Source organism: Trichosurus vulpecula, chromosome 4 (genome assembly GCF_011100635.1).
Source record: "Trichosurus vulpecula isolate mTriVul1 chromosome 4, mTriVul1.pri, whole genome shotgun sequence".
Taxonomy (NCBI): Eukaryota; Metazoa; Chordata; class Mammalia; order Diprotodontia; family Phalangeridae; genus Trichosurus; species Trichosurus vulpecula.
Genome location: NC_050576.1, coordinates 3,975,510 through 3,997,890, shown reverse-complemented (window position 1 = coordinate 3,997,890; position 22,381 = coordinate 3,975,510). Strand labels below are relative to the sequence as shown.

Here is a 22,381-nt window from a genome sequence, read left to right as displayed (position 1 = left end):
AAAAGCCTCCAAGAAAAACAGGAACTGGTCCCAGGGCATGGAAGAGCTCAAAAAGGATTTGGAAAAGCAAGTTAGAGAAGTAGAGGAAAAAGTGGGAAGAGAAATGAGAAGTATGCGAGAAAACCATGAAAAACAAGTCAATGACTTGCTAAAGGAGACCCAAAAAATACTGAAAAATACACTGAAGAAAACAACACCTTAAAAAATAGACTAACCAAATGGCAAAAGAACTCCAAAAAGCCAATGAGGAGAAGAATGCCTTGGAAGGTAGAATTAGCCAAATGGAAAAGGAGGTCCAATGGACCACTGAAGAAAATACTACTTAAAAAATTAGATTGGAGCAAGTGGAAGCTAGTGACTTTATGAGAAATCAGGATATTATAAAACAGAACCAAAGGAATGAAAAAAATGGAAGACAATGTGAAATATCTCCTTGGAAAAAACACTGACCTGGAAAATAGACCCAGGAGAGATAATTTAAAAATTATTGGACTACCTGAAAGCCATGATCAAAAAAGAGCGTAGATATCATCTTTCAAGAAATTATCAAGGAGAACTGCCCTAATATTCTAGAGCCACAAGGCAAAATAGAAATTGAAAGAATCTACCGATCACCTCCTCAAATAGATCCCCAAAAGAAATCTCCTAGGAATATTGTCACCAAATTCCAGAGCTCCCAGATCAAGGAGAAAATACTGCAAGCAGCCAGAAAGAAACAATTTGAGTATTGTGGAAACCCAATCAGAATAACCCAAGATCTAGCAGCTTCTACATTAAGAGATCAAAGGGCTTGCAATACGATATTCCAGAGGTCAGTGGAGCTAGGATTAAAACCAAGAATAACCTACCCAGCAAAACTGAGTATCATGCTCCAAGGCAAAATATGGATTTTCAATAAAATAGAGGACTTTCAAGCTTTCTCAGTGAAAAGACCAGAGCTGAATAGAAAATTTGACTTTCAAACACAAGAATCAAGAGAACCATGAAAAGGTAAACAAGAAAGAGAAATCATAAGGGACTTAATAAAGTTGAACTGTTTTGTTTACATTCCTACATAGAAGGATGATGTGTATGATTCATGAGACCTCAATATCATAGTAGCTGAAAGGAATATGCATATATATATATATATGTTTATGTATATATATATATATATATATATATGTGAATGTGCAGGTATGTATATATGTATGTGTATATATATATATATATATATATATATATATATATATATATATATATATATATAGATAGAGAGAGAGAGAGAGAGAGAGAGAGAGAGAGAGAGAGAGAGGGAGAGAGAGCAGACACAGGGTGAGTTGAAGATGAAGGGATGATATCTAAAAGAAATAAAATCAAATTAAGGGATGAGAGAGGAACATTCTGAGAGAGGGAGATAGGGAGAGATAGAATGGGGTGGATTATCTCACATAAAAGTGGCAAGAGGAAGCAGTTCTGTGGGAGGAGGGGAGAGAGCAGGTGAGGAGGGAATGAGTGAATCTTGCTCTCATCAGATTTGGCCTGAGGAGGGAATACCATACATACTCAATTGGGTATCTTACCCCACAGGGAAGAAGAGGGAAGAAGATAAAAAGAAGGGGGGTGGGGAATGATGGAGGGGAGGGCAGATGGGGGTGGAGGTAATCAAAAACAAACACTTTCGAAAGGGGACAGGGTCAAGAAAGAAAATTCAATAAAGGGGGATGGGTTGGGAAGGCGCAAAATATAGTTAGTCTTTCACAACATGAGTATTGTGGAAGGGTTTTACGTAATGATACACATGTGGCCTATGTTAAATTGCTTGCCTTCTTAGGGCGGGTGGGTGGGAGGGGAAGAGGGGAGAGAATTTGGAACTCAAAGTTTTAAAAACATGTGTTCAAAAACAAAAACAAAAGTCTTTGCATGCAACTAGAAAATAAGATACACAGGCAATGGGGCGTAGAAATTTATCTTGCCCTACAAGAAAGAAAAGGAAAAGGGGATGGGAGGAGAGTGGGGTAACAGAAGGGAGGGCTGAATGGGGAACAGGGCAACCAGAATATACGCCATCTTGGAGTCGGGGGGAGGGTAGAAATGGGGAGAAAATTTGTAATTCAAACTCTTGTGAAAACCAATGCTGTTAAATAAATTAATTAAATTTTAAAAAAAATTGCCCAGAGCACTGAGAAGCAGTGACTGGCCCGCAGTCTGGTCACCAGTATATGTCAGGACTAGGACTTGGAGCCTGTGTTCCTAAGGCCAGGGTCATGCAGACTCTCAAGCACCATCACTGAAATGGTCTGGTTTATCCTTCTGGATGACTTCTACCTTGCTCAGTTAAGAATTCTCCCATTTTTGTGCTCCTGATTCTTTTAATCTGGTGGCTTTTTACATTCGGGCTGTAAATCAATCAGAACTCAAAGGGTCCATTGCCTGAAGTGACGGTAACAACGGCGGCACGTGATCCTCACAACAACCCTGTGAGACAGGCTTTATCTTTAGTGAAGAAGCTGAGCCTGAGCAAGGTGAAGAGAGTTGCCCGGAGACACCCAGCCAGTGTAAATGTTGGTCTAAGTAGGATTCGAATTCAGGTCTTTCAGACTTCAGGCCCAGGGCTCTAACCACTTTACCACCTAAGGTGTCTAAACTATTAGAGGCCAAGCTGCTTTCCACTCTTCCCAACAGACTTGTCAAACAGAGAATCCTACCTTAAGTAATTTGCTTTCTTGGGTATTTCAAACACTGAATGGGACTGTTTCTGTTTCTTCTGTAGTCTGTTTCCATTGCCGTAATGTTTGGCTTTTTAACCCATACCGAATTGTTTTGATGTTTACTGCTTCATAATATAGTTTGACATCCGAAAGAGCTATTGCCCTTTCATTTCTACTTATGTTCATCTGCTCAATTCTGTTCTATTTAATTCAATTATACAAACATTTAGTTAGTCCTAAGCATTGTGCTAAGTGCCAAAGATAGAAAGAAAAATCCCCATCATTGGCCTAAAGTGGCTTATAACAGGAAGCAACACTGTCCATAGACAATTAAATACACAATACAGACAAAAGCATCTCAGAGGATGGGGAAAGGTGGGGGGAGAAGACACAAGTAGCTGGGGGATTAGGATGAGTTCCCTGTGGGAAGGGATGCCTGAGCTGAGCTTAGAAGGTAAGGATTCCTTGAGGCACAGGGGAGGAGGGCATGTTCTTCAAGACCTGAGATTGAATGTCATAGTCCAGGTACAGCCGAAAAGCCAGCTGGGTAGGATCAAAGAAAGTGTGACAGATAATAGTGGTGATAAAGGCCGGAGACTGACTGGGAAGGGCTCTTAAGGGCAAAGAGAAGGGTAGTTATTTTATCCTAGAAACAAGAGGGACACCTGAGAGCTTCCAGAGCAGGGGAGTGAAATGGACAGGCCTATGCTATAGGATCACCAATTGGGAAGCTGTACGGTGGGGGCGTAATGGAAGATGAGAGATCAACAGTAGCTGGTATTAGAGAGGAGGGGGCAGAGTCAGAGAGGTCATCAGAGCGCCCTCTATAGAACTTAGTAACAGATTGGATATGAGATAATAGATGTGAAGATGGTTCCAAAGACATGAACCTGGGGGACCAGAAGAAGGGTGGCACCTGAGAGAGAAATAAAGAAGGGGGCATGATTGGAAGAAAATATGGTATATGAAATATGTTGAGATCATTTGTTGCTTTCAACAAATTGTATCACTATCCTGTCTAGAGTTATGTAGAGGCTTTGTACCATGGGTAAATGAATTAGTGGGGATTAGAGAAGGGACCTACAGTATCTACTTGGGGAGGGGACAGACCCTGGCAGATTTGCAGCACCCTGACTTTTCCACATACCCATCAGCAGCTAGAGGAGGAGCCAGCATAGTTTGCAAAGCCTGAGGACTTACATTTTCAACTTTTAGAGTATTGTGATTGGAATAGCACCAACCCTGAATGATAATATGTGTAGCATTATCAATTTTATTATATTGGAACTGCCTAACCATGAACAGTGCATTGGTCTCAAGTTATCAAACCTCTTTGCTTCCATAATGAATGCTGTATTTATATTGTTCTTATATGCCTTGATTATCTTGGCAAATTGATTCTGAAATAGTTTATAGATTTTGTACTTATTTTGAGTGGTATCTGTGTTTGTAACCAAAAATGGGCTCCTTAGCACTTAGTCAACAAGTGCCCTTGACTAGTTTGGCTTTTTCCACTGAACTGAATGCTGTTTGTATGTCGGATTGGAGTAAGCTTGTCGGCCCCTTCACCTTGCTTCCCTTGCTTAGCTGATCAAAAGAACCTTTGCTTTCCCGGTCAACCCCTTCACCTTGCTTAAGCTGATTGAAAGAACCTGTGCTTTCCTAGTCAACCCCTTCACCTTGCTTAAGCAGATCGAAAGAACCTGTGCTTTCCCTGGCGTACCTTACACCCCTGCAGAAGCCGGATGGTTAAAAACAGCTTCCGTTGGAGCCAGAGGCTGCTATAGCCACAGCCACAGCCGAAGCTGAAGCAGGAGCTGCCAATAGCAGAGCTGACCTATGGGAGGAAGCTGAACAAGGACTTGAGGCCAGTGGGTAATCTTTTTACCATGGAGGGGGAAGCATGATTTTGCTTTACACCATCATGCTTCTCTGTAGCCTCCTGGTTACTCTTGTGAGGTGTACTTATTGGGCCTGGAAGCTTTTGATCAATATGTCAAAATGGGGATGCTGGTTCATGGGTTGGTTACTGTGGAGCCTAAATATATGCTTTGATTCTTCTGCCTCCTACTTTGAGAGTTTCTTATATCCAGCGGTTCCGAACCTTTCAGACATATATATGATCCTCTTTGAGATTATAAACTCTGCCCTTCTAATACGTTATTAGTGTAACCAGAATGGCCTTTGTTTTCTTTGAGTGACTCAATTTATCTCAGTGAGCTTTACTAGGTGCTAAGCCCCAGGCCCAAACCCCATTAGGTGTTAGTAATCCATGTGGATGTGAACCTCCCAGGGTCCTAAGGGGAGGGGCCAACTCAAGAACCAATCACCGAAGCCTGAGCTCTGGTGATTCAGATGATGTTCGATGTCTGAAGCCCTATAAGAAGGGAGGACAGAGCCATTTGTGTGGGGCTCTGGAGATGGTGTTGATGAGGAGACTCCGGGCAGCTGTATTTAAGGAGCCCTCCAGCTTGTAAACCCGGATGTTGAAACTTTGGAGTACATCCTGTGTACAATGTTCTCCTGTCCTGCTCACTTCACTTTGCATTTGTTCATAGAAGTCTTCCCAGGGTTTTCTGAAATTGTCCTGCTCATCCACTTCTTATAACATAATAGTATTCTATTATAATCATATGCTACAGCTTGTTCAACTATTCCCCAATAGGTGGGCATCCCCTCAATTTCCAATCCTTTGCCACCACAAAAAGCTGTTATAAATATTTGTGTGCATAAAGGTCCTTTTCCTTTTTCTTTGATCTCTTTGGGATACAGACTGGGTCAAAAGTATGCACAGTCTAATAGCCCTTGGGCATAGTTCCAAATTGCTCTCCAGAATGGTTGAATCAGTTCAAAACTCTACCAACAATGCATTATTGTTCCAATTTCTCTACATCTTCTCCAGCATTTATCATTTTCCTTTTCTATAATATTAGCAGATCTGATAGGTATTAGGTGGTACCTCAGGGTTGTTTTAATTTGTATGTCTTTCTAATATATAGTAATTTAGAGCATTTTTTCATATGAGTATAAGCTGCTTTGATTTCTTTTGCTGGAAACTGTGTGCTTATATCCCTTTACCATGTATCAACTAGGGAATCATTTGTAGTCTTGTAAATTTTACTCAGTTCTCCATAGATTTAAGAAATGAGGTCTTTATCAGAGACACTAGTTGTAAAAGTTTTGTGTTTTCCCCCATTTCATGCTTTCCTTCTAATTTTTTCTGCTTTGGTTTTGTTTATGCAAAACCTTTGGTTCTCTAAGAAAAATTTGTAATAAGTGATTCTCTATTCTTCCAAGTAGTGTGAGCAGTCAGGTTCTTTCTTCAGGGCAGGGCTTAGAGGAGCCCAGCCCACCACCATTGGGAAAGGGGAAGAGGACAGAATGTCTCAATGAAAACTCTGATTCTCTGTTCCTTCCCATGGGGTGGTATGGGAATACATTAGTTTCCATTCAGGCAAGAGGAAGGAGAGAGTGGCAAGAAGGTTATGGGATGGGGTGTGGGCAGCTTTGGATGGGAAAAGAGAAAAGAGTCTCTCTTTCTGAGCTGGTAATTTCCTCCCGATGTTGCCTGGAGATCTCCAGGCCGCATATTTTAGAGGGTAGTTATAGAAAGGTTTCACTCTTTAGGGAGGAACAGACTGTAAGACTACTAAAGTCACTTTCAACTCTGTGACTGGAAGATTTTCTAAAATATAGAAGTCTCTGAATCTGGAGATTGATTCTATCTTCTATGTGGCTTCACTGAAACTATGCTAGCCCTGAAGCCAGAAGACCTGGGTTCCTGCCCCACTTCTCTTTCTCACCATGGGTGTGATGGCCTCCCTAGGCTTCTTCTCTGTAGAGTGAGGGGAGTAGAATAGATAGCTTCTGAGATCTCTTCTAGCTCTCAATCTATGACCAAAGAGAAGTCATGTGAATCATTTAACAGCTCATGAATTCTGTAAGTCATTGTGGTGAAATGAAAAGTGAGCATGGTCATCCTTAGGTTCAGCCTAATGCAAAAAAAGCATTACTCTTGTGGCATGGAAAGAAAGCCAATGGATAGTGCTAGTCCTGAAACAAATCACTCATAAGTGGAGGAAAAGGCATCTTTAATCGAGATAAGAAGGGTAGCCGGCCTGCAGCCTTGGGTCACCCATATTTGAGTACGTGGATGCTGAACAAGAAAACTCACAGAAAAGGTTTTATGCTTTCAGGAGGAAAAAAAAAGAGGCGGGGTGTTACTGGGAGTGAGGTCTGGCCATGAGGCATCGGTCACCCACGGCAATCTGAACAAGAAAAACCACATCATTCTGGCTGTTTTCCCTTTCATGAGAGGCAAGGACTTTCCATAATCTGAGCTAGGTTTATTTATAAGGTAAGATTCCAGGGTGGGGATCAGCTCCACATAATTGGGAGTCAATGCCTCAAAAGCAGGAATACAAGGACGTTGCTCAAGTCTGAAATCACTAAGACTGTTCAGAGGGAGGGGCTTTTCTCTTGTCCTTCTGGCCTTTTGACAGAGAAGGGGTATTATATTTGATATTAACCATATTCCTGTCAATATCAGCCCATCATTCATCAAGCATTTCTTACGCATTTACTGTGTTCCGGGCACTTTTCCAAGGGGTCATCCTCTGCTTGCAATTAGTGGATTGCAGGTTATCCTTGGAGATTTCTGGGAAAAGCTTGATGACAGCTCACCTTTATACAGCTTTGGTTTTATGGGTTTGCAAACCGCTTTACAGTCATTATCTCATCTGAGTCTCAGAGCAACCCTTGGAGGGCTGCTGAATACACACTATTTCACCCAATTTCCTGGCAGAAAGTTTATTTCAGAAAGGTTAAATAATTCACTTAGTAATGGTCATACAGCAACTTGGTGTCAAAGGCAGGTTTTGAACACAGGTCTCCCTAACTCTAAAACCAGAACTCTATCTGAGATGTCACGCTGACTTCTCTTTGACTACTTTGATCAGGAAAAACTGGCTTACTGGTTATTCTATTAAAATAGAAGTTTTTTGAGGGCAGGAAATAATTTGCTCTTTTCCCCTTTGTATCCACAGAATCTAACACAATGCCTGGCACACAGTAGGCACTTTACTATATGTTTGTTGTTTGACTGAACACAGGAATGTTACCTTCTATAATAACCCTTTCCTAGTCCACTTAGATGCTAGGGCCTTGTCCCCCTCAAAAAATTCCTTGTATTTATTTTGAAAATCCTTTGCCTAAACTTATGTGTGTATGTATCCTCTCTCCAAATAGAATATAAGCTCCTTAAGGACAGGCACTGTTTCATTTAGGTCACCGTTTCCCAGCACCTATCACAGCACCTGACTGGTACCTAATAGGAGCATAATAAATGCTGGTTGACTGACTAATGTTTGGTCATTCTCCCCAGGCTAGCCCAGTATGGTGCTATGAATGACTTTCATTTCCTCTCTTGATCCTACACACACCATGGACTGAGAGCACCCAATCGTCTTCTGCTCTCTCACTATTGGCCCTACTGTTGTCCCTTAAAAATGTTTATGAAATGAGGGCATGAATGAATAAATGAATGGGGGGTGGAATGTGGCACCCATGATGTGCCAAGCATTGGGCTAAGCCCTTTACAAATATTATCTCATTTTATCCTCACAATAACCTTGGGAGGTAGGCATACAGAGGTTAAGGGACTTCTCCAAGGTCCCACATTTAGCTAGTAAGTGTCTTCAGAGGGTGGATTTGAACTCTCCTTCTCTAGTGCTCTATCTACTGTGCCACCCAGCTACTTCCTTGAAGGTCCTATTAAGCTAATGATACTAATAGTTACTCCCAGAATCTCATGATTGGAAGCTATCCCCAGTCCAGCAAGTCCGTTCCATACCTATACAAGACTTCTCTCTACTCTATAACCAACAAATATTCATCCAGTGTCTTTTTGAAGACCTTTGTAGTGAGGGAAGCCACGTTTCCCAATGGCTGCCTATTCCACTTCGGGATAACTGACATCAGGTCACAATTCCTCTTTGTCACTTCCACCCATTACTGCCGTTTGGTCTTGAGGACAAAGCCAAGCCAATTGAATCCCTCCTTCACAGATAACCGACAATCATGGCCCTTTGTATATAGCACTTGAAGGTTTACAACATGCTTTCCTCATAATAATGCAATGAGGTCAAGTAGAAGAAAAAGTGACTTGATTAAAAGGCTGCCCTTTCTTTCAGCCACAACATTCTCCTCTATGAAGATGGCCATGCTGTCGTAGCAGACTTTGGAGGTAAGACTTTCCTACCCAGTCCCCCAAACATGAGGCTCCTTCTGGCTTCCTCCTTACTTTCCGATGCCATTTGACAAATAAAAAAGTAGCTGTCTCTGTGACAGCTGTCTTTGTCTCAAGTCGCACAAATGATACAGAAACTGGATTTTGATGGTATAGCTTTTCCTTCTTTGATATTATCAGTCAGAGGGGAGGGAGGAGTGGAAATGTAAATGTGACTGCTGGCTCCCTGTGGTTTGGGATTGTTAAAAACAATCCCTGGTGTGGGTGGTGAGGTATTGCTTTGACATGAATTTGCTTCCTTTCCCCCCCACTCAGAATCAAGATTCCTGCAGTCTCTGGATGAGGACAACATGACAAAACAACCTGGGGTTTGTAGTCTGCTGCTGTTTCTAGTCCCTGTAATTAGTACCCAATTAAAATGTGTAAACCCAGCCTAGAAGGAAATGAGATGAGATGAGAGTGCCATTTTTTTAAAAAGATGTGATTTTCTCAGGAACAATAGAATGTTCTGTGTTTTCTTTTAGCTTTCCAACAATCTATTTGGATGGGAGGGTGGGACTGGAAGGAGCTCAGTCTATGGGAAAGGTGCTGGATTTGGAGTCAGGGGGCAATGGCTCAAATCTTGCCTCAGAAACTCCCTACCTGTAAGTCCCTTGGCCTCTAGCTATTCTCAGCTGGAAAGCAGAGTGTTGAGCTAAATGCCCTTTGAGGGTCAGTGAAGATCTTAATGTGAGATCTCGGCCTTTAAAGTTTTCAAGGTTTTGGTTTCATAATCACGGTAGCTCAAAATGACCAAGCATTTTAGGTGCGTGATCTCATTTAAGCCTGATAATATTCCTGGAGGCAAATATTCTTATTAGCGCCATCTTAGGCTTGGAAAGGTTATATGCCTCGACCATGATCATAGCTGGTTAGGATCTGAAATAGGGTTTTTAATCCATCAAGCATTTATTAAGTGCCTACTGTGTGCCAGGCACTCTGCTCCATCCCAAATGTGAAATAGCCCCTAGCTCCAAGGAGTTTATATTCCGATGAATTCTTATTGAATCTGACCTCAGCTCTCTATCTACTTTGCCACTCTCATATTTGCTTAGAAAAACTTTTTTTTAAAAAAATTAAAGTGGTATTGTGCATGAGATATAGAAACATTTATTCCTGGGCCTCTTGAAGGAATGTAGATATCATGAAAAGGAAAGTAGATTGTCTAGTTAGTTCTCTCAACTTTTAATAGGTCATTAAAATCTCAATTTTCAATTCATCAGCATTTCTACACTGTTCAGAACCTACTAAATTATCATTCATTGTTTAACACAAGGATGCCCAGAGCTGTGTGCCAGGAGGCAGAAGGTGGTGACAGCCTCAATAAGACAGGACGACTGTCTTCAGGGAGCTTATAGTCTAGGAGGGATGATACAACCCTTATTGAGATCTATGATATGATAGATCACCAGCAGAGAGTAAGCTCCCTGTGGGATGGTTTCATTTTTCTCTGCCTCCTCCTAATCAGAACAGTGCCTGGCACTTGATGTGGGCTTTGGGAAGGCCCAGTCTTGCAATGGCTGTCAGGGACACCTGGAGGGCTCTCCCTCCTCACTGCTACCCCTCAGAAGCCCCAGCTTCCTTTAACACTCAGCTCAAATGACGGCTTCTAGAGGAGCTTCTCATCTCCCTCATCTCACCATACACCAGGGGCTGATGCCTCCCCTCTCTGCCTCCTTTCCATCTACTCCACATGCATCTAGCTTCCAGGTACCTGTTTACATACCAGATGTCTCCCCCATCAGACTGGGTGGGAACAAGATTCTTGCCTTTTTTGTATCTCCACAAGGTATAAACATAATAGGTACTTAGTGAATGTGTGCTGGTGTAATGGAAAGGGATAGTCAGATAGTCATTCTATGAACAAGTCTAGCTTCACAGATTTAGAACTGAAATGGAACTCCAAGGTTATTAAATTTAACCTCCTCATTTTACAGATGAGAAAACTGAGACCCAGACAGGCTAAGTCACTTGTGTAGATAGAGTCATAGAGCTAGCAAGCATCTGAGTCAAGATCTGAACCCAAGTCTTACTTCTTCACCCAATCCTCATGTACCATGGACAGAGGCTCTTTCCCAGGCTGCTTGTCCTCTGCCCGGTCACCAGTTTGCCAAGGCTCTTCCAGAACCATGACACCCCTCAAGGAGGAAGACAGAGGATCTTCTTCTTCCTTCTTCTTCCTGGAAGTCTGACTCCCCTGAGGCAGCCCAGCCGCAATGGCTTCTGTGGCCACCACATCAAATGCCTGACTCACGCTATGCTTGCAGTCCACTTAAGCCCTGGAGTTTTTATCACAACACCAGCCTCCTAACCAGTCTGTGCTGCTGAAGCCAATATTTGAACCTAGGTCTCTATTAAATTCGATCCGATGAGGCTCATCTCTTGCTCTAACTCATCATCCCGTGTAATAGGTGGGTGGCCTCTTCAGATCTGATGGGCATTCTGTCTTTGCCCTTATTCCAGCCTGCCTGGGATAAAGATATAAGCCAGCACAGGGCCAGCACAGATAGATCCCTGGGGCACGCCATTGGAAACCTCTTCCCGAATGCACATAATTAGAATTACAATACCAAATATCATAGTAACATAATTAGAACACCAGTGGGGAATGATGAGTCCTGTCCTAGCTTAGCTGTTCAGTCCCTTAGCATGCACGCTACACTGTGGAAGCTGGCTCACCCCATAGCCATGGTGTACAGAAGCACAGTCTGTTATGTCAGTGGAGGCTTTCTCTGGGGTTTTCATAAGAACTCACATTTTTATAGCACTTAAGAGGCCGCTTAGCACAATGGATAGGGAGCCCACTCTGAAGTCAAGGTCCTGCCTTTGACAAGTCACAATGATAATCATTTATAAAGCACCTACTATGTGCTTGGCATTGAGCTAAGTGCTGGAGATATAAAGAAGGGTAGGAAAGAAAAAAACATTCCATGGATCCATCCTCTAGGGGAGGAGACAATATACAAACCACTATGTTCAAACAAGATCTAGACAGAATAAACTGGAGGTGATCTCTGAGAGAAGACACTGCAAATTAGGGGGATGGGGAAAGGTTTCTGACAAAAAGTTGTATTAAAGCTGGAGAAGCTCAGAGGCAGGAGTTGAGGAGGGAGAGAAGCCAATCAATTAGGGAGGGGTGAAAAAGGCAGCAAAGGCATCATCAGAAATCAGGACCACACGCAGAAGTTGGGGAAGAAGGAGGGAGACACTGAACAATTGACTTGAATAGCAAACTTTTATTTGGCATCTGCTTTATGCATGGCACTCTGCCAGAGGCTGGAGAGAGAAAGCAGAGGCTCAGAAGGAGTTTAGACATGGGTACATACACACACCTTTCACACCCAGGGGTGTATAGTGTCCGTGTGCATATATCGAGTGTATGTGTGTATAGTACACCTAGATACATGAACATGTGGTGAGGAGAGGGGAGACAGAGAAAGGGCACAGGGATAGAGGAACAGAGATGAGACAAACACAAAGAAGACAGACAGATAAGAAAGTGAGTTAAAGAAGGAGATGAGACAGAGATGAAAGAGACAGAGAGGACAGAGACAGATGAGAAAAGAGATAAAGAAAGAGATGAGACTGAGATGAAAGACAGAACAGAGAGATGAGAGAAGAGAGAGAGAGATGAGAGAAGAGAGAGAGAGATGAGAGAAGAGACATAAGATGAGAAACAGAGACAGATGAAAAGGAGGTAAAGAGATGAGAGAGATAGAGAAAGAGAAATAGAGATGAGACAGAGATAGAAATGAAAGAGAGAGAGAAGAGAGAGACAGAGATGAAAGAGAGATAGAATCAGATGAAAGAGACAGATAGTTGAGAGAGGCAGAGAGAGAGATGTGACAGAGAGTCAGAGATAGAGACAGAGATCATAAAGAAACAGAGAAAGATTTGAGAGACAGACAGACAAAGCGACAGAGAGGAGACAGAGTACATAATGAGACAGGGGATGGACTTGAGGAGGGCAAGTATCTTAGGAATGAGGGAGTTTCTTGTGTGACAGCACCAGATGAAGGATACAGTCAACAAGCATTTATTAAGCCTTTACTGTGTAGAGTGCTGAGTTCTTGAACAAATACTCCAGTTCTAGAACTGTTCTCTCTCAAGGAAGTAGAAAGGAAATGGGATCCTATAAAACTTAAGGACTTTGAGGACAATTACAGGAAAGACTTGAGTTCACCTCCTTCTTTCATACATTGAGACAGCTAGAGGGCACCACAGTGCACAGTCACAAAGACTTGAGTTCAAATCCAGCCTCAGAGGCTCACTAGCTGTGTGATTTGGGGCAACCTCTGTCTGCCTCATTTTGTTCAACTGTACAATGGGGATCCTATCAGCACCTACTTCCCACAGTGATTTGGTGGGCAAAATGAGATATTGTTTGTAAGAGCACTTTTTAGCCCAGTGCCTGGTGCATAGTTAGGCACCGTATAAATGCTTCCTTTCTTCCTTCCCTGTGTGAGGAAGCTTGGGCCCTGAGGGTTTGAACAAGGATTGGACAGGTTTTACTGCACTTTGTGATGAACGCTAAGACTCCAGTCTCAGGCTACTGATCCATCCAAACGTTCCTCCTGCTACCATGCCACAGGATTATTACCAAGGTTATTTTTTTTTTATTCCATCACAGGTTTGAAATTTCTTAAATGCAGATTTACAACAGAATCAAGGAAAGTTTTTGTAGAGGTATTCAAGTTGAGACATCCCCAAATCTAGGCTTAGAATCCTACATGTCATGGATTTTTAAAAATTTTCTTCAGATAGACTGTTACTCTAGAAAAAGGTGTGAAAATATGATACAAGGGAAAGAATGAGCTGAACCTGGAGTCACAAGGCTTGGCTTCAAATCCCACCTCTGGCACTTTCTACCCACCTCCCTGGTCCTGTCTCCTTCCCTGTAAAATGAAAGGCTTTGGCTGGATTGCCCCTGAAATTCCTTCCAACTCTAGACCTGTGACTATGGAGACAGAGTTCAATCTGAGCTGCCTCTGTGACCTGGAATAAACCAGGTCATTTCTCTGTCACTCAGTTTCCTCTTTCATAAAATGAGGGATTACCTGGTCCCAAGGTCCAGCTCCAAACTTATGATCCTCTATGGCCAAAGTTAGGCACGACCCTCCAGGGTTCCCTCTCTCTTCTCAGCACACTAAGATCCCCATTTCATTTTTTAAACTTAGACTCCCGAACCCGAAGAAGTCAAATTAACTCCCACAGGGAGCAGTGTCCCTCCCAGAAATGCATGCAGGTCTCTGGGTGACTCAATGATTTACTAATAAGGAGCTCTTAAGGCTCCATGGAGGGCAATGAGGTAGCACACAGAGGGGCTAACCCACAAACCCAGTCCACCCTCCCCAACGGCAAACCTGAGGTTATTGTCACAGTCGTTCCACACGTACATGGCCAGAGGTTTTTAATAATGGACAATGTCCTGAGGCTAAGAGTGGGGGAATATTCGTGTGCCCTGAGAAGAATGTATCTTGTCAAAAGAGGGGGCGCAGGAACAATCTCATTTCAAGCAGTCTGATTATTCTCAATTAAAAGGAAAACAGCTGAGGTAGGAGGGGTAGAAGAGTGATACCCAGGAGAAGGACTGAGTCTTTGCGGGGAGGGAGGAGTATGTCACACACGTGTCTTTGCTGTGCAGAACCTCCGCTGGATGGCTCCTGAAGTCTTCACTCAGTGCACGCGGTACACCATCAAAGCAGATGTGTTCAGCTATGCCTTGTGCCTTTGGGAGCTGCTCACTGGGGAAATTCCATTTGCTCATCTCAAGCCAGGTAAAAAGCACTGCAGTCAGAGGCTCTTATGTCTGCCCTCACTATGTTATCAGGTTATTGAGAAAGCCCCCTGTCCCCTGTGCCCTGCAAAAGTTTAGTCTCGGGGGATGGGCAGATGGAGAGTTAACAAAAAAGCTTAGGTTCTCTCCCTGGGGCGCTGAAGGAAGTCTCTAGATGGGCTTTCAGCGCCAAGGCTTCATTGTGAATAGTGTCTCCAGCTGGCAGGACCCGGGGTGGTGCAGTGGAAGGATCATCGGGTTTGGGGTCATGGGATGTGAGTTCAGATCTCAGTTTGGTCCCTTACTAAATGTGTGACCATGAGCAAGTTGCTGGATTTCTGAGTCCTCCTGCCTGAAATGAGGAGGTGAAACTAGCTGCCCCCTCCAGCTCTATGACTCCATAGTCTTATCCTCCTTTTACTGGGACTCCCTCTCCATCCCCAGTCTAACATTTGTAGTCAATCCTCGCGAGAATGAGGATTATGGTTTTGGACAACGCTTGTCACATTCATTATTGGTAGCAAGAGTTGTGATGTGTGTGGTTGTTGGTTTGTATTGGACTAGAGTCAGGAGGAAGCATCAAATGTAAAAATGCTTTTCAAGGTCTCTTACCATAACGTAGATGCTTCTGACTTCTCCAAGGACTGTCGTGGGAAACAGAGAGTAGAACTGTTCTGATTAACTTTAGAGGAGAGCATTGGGTCACCGAGAAAGAGCTGAAGGAAGTCTGAGAGACCTCTACACCATCCTCTTTCATTATCATTTGTCCAAGGTCATAGAGTCAATCAGTGAATCAGTTTTGAACCCAGCTCTTCTGACCTCAGTGCCCTTTCTGAAGGGGGCACTTAGGCTGTAGAGTAGATAGAGCACCAAGCTTGGAGGCAGGAAGTCCTGAATTCAAACCCTGCCACAGCCAGTTCTTAGCTATGTACCCCTGAGTAAATCACTTCAACCTTCTGGGCCTCAGTTTCCCCTTAAGAGCCCCCGTCTCATTCACAGGATTGTTGTGGGAATTAAAGGAGATGACACACTGAAAGCCATTGGCCAATCCTAGCATTCTATGTGAATATCAGCTACTGAAAACGCTTCTGCAACATGCTCAGCTTAACCCCTAAGTGGGTGCGATCCTGGGTCTCTGTCCAGACCGCAGCCAGGAATTCCTTTCTTTCCCAGTCCCCTGCCATGCTAGCTGCCTCAGCCATCCCTTATGACACCAGTCTGTGCCTGCTTCCCGGCACACCTCCACCCTCATCCCATTCAAAGTGACAGATGATCTAGGCCAAGCTCAAGAACCCACCTAGGGGCTTTCCACACTGCCCTGGTCTGTGAGTCAGCTGGGAAATGCTCATAATCACAATAACAATCTACATGGAGCTCTGGGGTTTGCAAAATGTTTTCCATTTACTTTCTCCTCTTAGCAGCCAAGAGAGGGAGCTAGGGATTATTAATTGGTATTCCCATTATACAGATGGGAAACCCAAGTACAGGTTAAGTCACGCACCCAACAAGTCTAGCTGGACTTGTGCTCGGATCCTCCTGACTTCCGATCCTGCGCTCTGACCACTGCACCTCCTCCTTACCCCTTCCTACAGGGCTGCTGTGTATTTGAAGGATGCCCCCTTTCCACGAGGCTTCCAGAAATCTGTGAGGATTGACTGGTGACATTTTATCCAATGACTCTGCGCAGTTTTGCGTGACATTGTCACATGCTCCAGTTCCAGATGTTTACCTTGACACCATTACATTGTTGATCCTGAAAGACGCTGCCTTGGTTACGTTACACAGTGACTTTGGTTCTGGGGCAGGAGGCTCTTTGTCATGGGGAAGGGGCTTTGAATTCCTTCAACATTCCTGTGAATGGAAGACTCTGCAGGGACTGCTTGGGCTTCCTCTTTGTGTCCTCAGCATCTAGCCCCGTGCCTGGCACATGGTGAGGACTTAATCATTGTTTGTTGATAGACTTTGGTCTTCTGGCCCAACCTTTCCATTTAGTAGAAGAATGGAATTTAATAGAAGAGACTGAGTCTCAAAAGAGTGAAGTGACTGACCCAATATCATGTATGGAGTTAGTGCTAGACTCAGGATTTGAACCCAGGTCTTTCGAACTCCAAGTCAAACACTTGATTCACTTTTCTATGCTGCCTCTGTCCCTCAGGTTCAGGCTGTGTTGTTGTTGTTCAGACTAGACCTGACATTTCATCGGTCATAAGGAACTTCTATTGAGTATTTCCCCCGCCCCCAGCTTGACCCCCACCGAGGCAGATTTCCAAACACCCTTACAGATTCAGAGAGGGGCCTGGAACAGTGATAGGTTAAGCAACTTGTCAGGGGGAGTAAAATCCTTGCTATGCTAATGTCAAGTCAAGTCCTTCATCTACTATTTCAGGCTGCCTTCATGTCAGTTTTATAGTATATATAAATATCAGCAATTATTGGTAAAAGCACGGTAGCATCTTGGTAATCAAGAGAAAGAAACTCCTCAAAATTCATTTCGAGGCATAGATAACATTGCAGTGGTCTTCTAAACAACTCCTGAACTGTTACTGCCTAAGCTTTTTTGTTTTTTCTATGAAATGGGTATATCAAACCTCTTTACACAATTCCACAGAGTCTCCATCATGGAAAGAACATTGTGCTCAAATGACCAGAATCTGAAACATGGTTCTACTTTTTTTCCCATGTGACCTTGACTGAGCTGCTTCACTTTCCACCTATGTGAGGTGAAGGGCTTGGACTAAAGTAGCTGATATCTCCATTCCTATCTAACTCTGAATGTGCACCAGCACCTTCTCATCCCACAGGCTTCAGGACTTGAAATGTGTCTGCATCAAATTCACCTACTGCTTACACGCACATCATGATGTAATGATTCTGCTGAGGGCTGAGAAAGGGAAGGCAAGCAAGGTGCTGGGCAATCACAGTGCAGAAGCCTAGAAGAGTAGAGGCAGTCCTCATCCTGATGATGTTTCCATGAGTATCCCGTGTGAAGGAGCACAAAAAGAGCAGGCAGTGGTCTACCCCAACCTTCCCTCTGATAAAGCCAGCAGTGAGAGAGGAGATACAGTGCAAAACAATCATTAAGTCATTCTTTCATCAGTCTCTAAGTGGTCCTCTCAGATGCTATGGATTATATTCTGGCGATCCTTCATGGAAGAGTGTTAGTTTCTAAAAAGCTTTGGCTAGCAAAGGAGAATGCGCTGGACATCTCTGACTATGAAAAAGAATGTACTTGGATTAATTATGTTATTTTCTCTTTTAAAAAATCACTGTATACATAAACACAATTAGAGAAACAGTCTGGCAATTTTATCTTAGTCAGAACCGACAAACGCATGCAAAGTGGCTCACTTTCTCTAGAGTTCCAATTTAAAAATGTATGCCGAGATTTAATTTTATATCTAACCCATAACAGATCTAATGATGGTTTATTTTTGGAACTCAGAATCCAAGACCAATTTATCTGTAAGTAGGGTGTAACTAATTAAGTTCATCATTGAGAGCTGCATTGTCATGCTCTTGACAATGATCAAATTTGATTTTGATCATGATGAGATGAGAGAGGAGACAGTCTGCAGCTAAATAATCTGCAACAACTCAGGGCACTTCCCTTTGTTTTTGTAAACAAAGTGAATCTCTCCACCTGCAAAGAACAAAGGTTTCAAGCCAAAGCAGAACAAATGCTCCCAAACTGCTTTCCCCCACAGTTTTCAGTCGTATTTTTGTTTTGTTTGTATGGTTGGTTGGGTTTTTTGTTTTGTTTTGGTTTGTTTTTGGTTTGTTTGTTTGTTTTTTTGATGTGTCCAACTCTTCATGACCCCATTTGGGATTTACTTGGCAGAGATATTGGAATGTTTGGCCATTTTCTTCTCCAGCTCATTTTACAGATGAGGAAACTGAGGCAAACAGGGTGAAGTGACTTGCCCAGGGTCACACAGCTAGTAAGTGTCTGAGGCTGGATTTGAACTCAAGAAAATGAGTCTCCCTGACTCCAGCCCCAACACTTTATCTACTGTGCCTCTTAGCTGTTACCCCCCACCCCCTACCACACTCTTTCAATAAATTTCTTATGATATTTTATTTAGTTCTAGATTTTTCTGATGGATTAAAAAAATTTCAAGACCAGAATCATAGAATCTTTAACCTGGGAGAAACAGATGAGATCAACTTCTCTTGAAAATTCTTAGGGTCATTGAAAGAATTTTGCCAACAATAATGAGAGTCAATGCTGGAGGGGTTATGGAAAGACTGGCACTCTAATTCATTGCTCATGGAGCCCTGAATTGGCCCAGTCACTATGGAAAATAATTGCTATTTTATCAAGGAAGTTTAAAAACAGTTCATGCCCTTTGACCTAGACATTACCATGCTAGGCATCTATCCAAAGGAGGTCAGATTGTTGTTGTTGTTGTTGTGTTTGTCCTTCATTCTCACAGAGGACCATGACATCAGGGAAATGATGACACGACTCGCAGTTGACTTTGATTTGAGTGAGGGAGGGCTGTGCAAGGTCACCAGCCTCACTTTCTCCTCCAGAGCCATCTGGGTGCAGTGGCTAGATGTAGAACAGGATGACTGGAGATGACCCAGGATGCATTGGGAGACTCTGGCCCTTTCAGGCTAAGGTCTTTTCAGGTGCTCACTGGGAGTGAGGTAACACCCATCCAGCAAATAGGCCTCCTTAACAAGTTGATCAAGGGATGGCCCCCTTTAATCAAAAACTCAAAAAAAAATCAAACTGGGAGGGGAAGACTCTCAGGGTTCCTGGTGAAAAGACAAACAGCTCCTACAGGGACCTGTTGCCCAATCTATGAGCTCCAGAGTAAGGTGGGTTTAAGGCTTGGTTTTTGAGAAAGAATTCTAGCTAGTAAACCAAAAATAAAGAAGTTAGACTTAGGCCATTGAAATGTTCCAGGGGAGGAGAGGAGAGGAGAGAATGGAGAGGAGAGGAGAGGAGAGGAGAGGAGAAGAGAGGAGAGGTGAGGAGAGGAGAGGTGAGGAGATGAGAGGAGAGGAGAGTAGAGGTGAGGAGAGGAGAGTAGAGGAGATGGGAGGGGAGGAGAGGAGAGGAGAGGAGGGGAGAGGAGAGGAGAGGACGGGAGAGGACAGGAGAGGAGAGAATGGAGAGGAGAGGAGAGGACAGGAGAGGAGAGAATGGAGAGGAGAGGAGAGGAAAGGAGAGGAGAAGAGAGGAGAGGAGAAGAGAGGAGAGGTCAGGAGAGGAGAGGTGAGGAGATGAGAGGAGAGGAGAGTAGAGGAGATGGGAGGGGAGGAGAGGAGAGTAGAGGAGATGGGAGGGGAGGAGAGGAGAGGAGAGGAGGGGAGAGGAGAGGAGAGGAGAGGAGGGGAGAGGAGAGGAGAGGAGAGGAGAGGACAGGAGAGGAGAGAATGGAGAGGAGAGGAGAGAAAAGGAGAAGAGAAGAGAGGAGAGGAGAGGAGGGGCTACTCACAGGTTGTGTTTGTCCTTTGTTCTGGAAGAGAACCATGAAATCAGGGAAATGAAAAAGGAGGTCAACAACAGAAAGAAAGAGTCATAGAAAGGAAAATGATCATAGCAGTGCCCTTTTTCATTGCAAACAACTAGAAACAAAGTAGAATTCCCCATCACAGACAACGGAAAAAAAAACAATTGTAGTAATCTGAATGCAATGGGATATCATTGCTCTGTAAGAAATGATGCAAATTATAAAATAAGGTGCTTCTAAATCAAGAGTCTTGGGAAGACATGAAGTGATGCAGAGAAGGGGGAATAACCTATGTAATGACTGTATGCAAACAACATAAACAAAAAGAAAAATACTTTGAGTCCTGATGGTGACTCCCATAAAGTTTACAGGAGGATATAAACTAGAGGGCTGCAGACTAGGCAGGCATGGATGGCTTGAGAGTGTCTCCATTGGAAGGATGATGCACATTGACAACATCATGGTTAGGCTGGATTGTCAGAAAACAAGGCTATTCACATTTGTATGACTCTCCTCTCAATTGCGTCTTTGAATCCCAAGCAATTAGCCCAGGGCCTGGCGCATAGTGGTACTTGATAATTGCTTGTGTCTGATGCATTATATCATAGACTTAGACCTGAAAGGGACCCTAGAGGCCATCTAGTCCATGTTCGTGTTTTACAGAAACCAAAGCCTAAGGAGGCTGGGACGTTCCCAAGATCATGCCAAGAGCAAGTGATAGTACTGAGATATGAACTCAGATGAGACCCTATTTTTAAACCTTTAGCACAGTGTCTGGCACATAGTAGGCACTATAGAAATTCTTATTCCCTTTCCTTCCTTTCTTTTCCTTTCCCCTGCTAAAACTCATTTCTCACCAAATCCTTGTTCCAATAGGTCATGATTCCGGTCCATGGGTAATTGAATTCAAAGCCAGAAAAGGACCTTGGAGATCATCTAATCAACCTCCTTCATTTATTGAAAGTGAAACTGAAGCTCAGTCAGTCAATAAACACTGATTAGGTACCTACTGTGTACAGGTTCTGTGCTATGCACTGGAAATGCTAAAAGAAGCAAAAGATAGTCCCTGCCCACAGGGAGTTTAAAATCTAGACAAGTTAAGTAACTTGGCCAAAATCACAGAGCTGGTAAAATGAGAATATAATTTTGAACCCTAGTCTTCTAAAGCCAAATTCAGTGCTTTTTCCACTCTGAGGCAACTGAGGCCCAGGGCGGTTGAGAGTTACCCAAGATCAGCCTTCTGTATCATAGCAACAATGTGTGTTGTATATATGTTCATATTTTACAAAGGGAAATTTACTTTGTTGCTAGAGCAAGAGAACAAGTGTCACTGTATCTCCCTGTACTCTCCCTCAAAGCCTCAGGGACAAATTCTCTCTCCTCTTCCACCTCATTCTCTGGGGAAAGTAGATGAAGCCTTAACACAGTTTCCACATATAGCTTCTTGGCTCACCAAGGTCATTCCAACTATGGCATGACAGCCAGATGAATTTTTTCCCTCAGCTAACACTGGACTGGGTCCCAAAAGCCACTTCTGAAGGTCATTCCTTGCTTCTTGGTTCATGAATGCTGGAGTAGGTGAAAAACCTGGCTGATGTAACACCAGGATACTAGCATGCAGGGACCCTCAGGGGCTATTTTCCTGACCTTTTGAAAGTCACAAAGTTGTAATATCTAATCCCTTCACCTCAATACTAAAGAACACGCTCAAGGCAGGGGTGCATAACCCATTTCTCAAGGATCCATGTTGGCCTCAGAGGAAAGTGGGCCCAAGGCCCACTCATACATTGCATTTCTCATAGCTGCGCACAAAAGTCAAAGCAAGAGAGAGCAGCCAAAGATAATCTCTCACAGAAATATTATGAACAAAGCATTCTCTAAACCTTAAAGAGCTCAAAAAATGAGAGCAATTATTCTCAGCCCAGGCCATACTCTTTCTGCTAAACCAAGCTTCACTGCAGAGATCCAAAAAAGCCTTGGGCAGGGCTTGGCCTGATGGACTGGAGACAATGCCCAGCTTTCACCACATCTTAAACCTAGTCATATTTTCTTGGTGATTTAAAATTAAATGGAAGTTGCATTAACCTGCTGCCCTAGTCTATTGCAGCAGCTTTTGGGAGGAACTTGGAGATTTCTGCAGAAGAAGCAAACCAGCAAGAATGGTAAC

The 22,381-nt window shown here is 43.4% G+C and overlaps 1 protein-coding gene across 1 annotated transcript in view; it reads left to right on the top strand.

Moving 5' to 3' along the window:
* The window catches only part of LOC118847934 (serine/threonine-protein kinase TNNI3K), a 394,003-nt gene that overhangs the window by 267,629 nt on the left and 103,993 nt on the right, over window positions 1-22,381 (top strand). Inside the window, exons 18-20 of the mRNA XM_036756639.1 lie at window positions 8,882-8,934; window positions 9,253-9,305; window positions 14,621-14,753. Of these exons, the coding sequence (XP_036612534.1) occupies window positions 8,882-8,934; window positions 9,253-9,305; window positions 14,621-14,753 (239 nt within the window). The remainder of the gene's footprint in view (window positions 1-8,881; window positions 8,935-9,252; window positions 9,306-14,620; window positions 14,754-22,381) is intronic.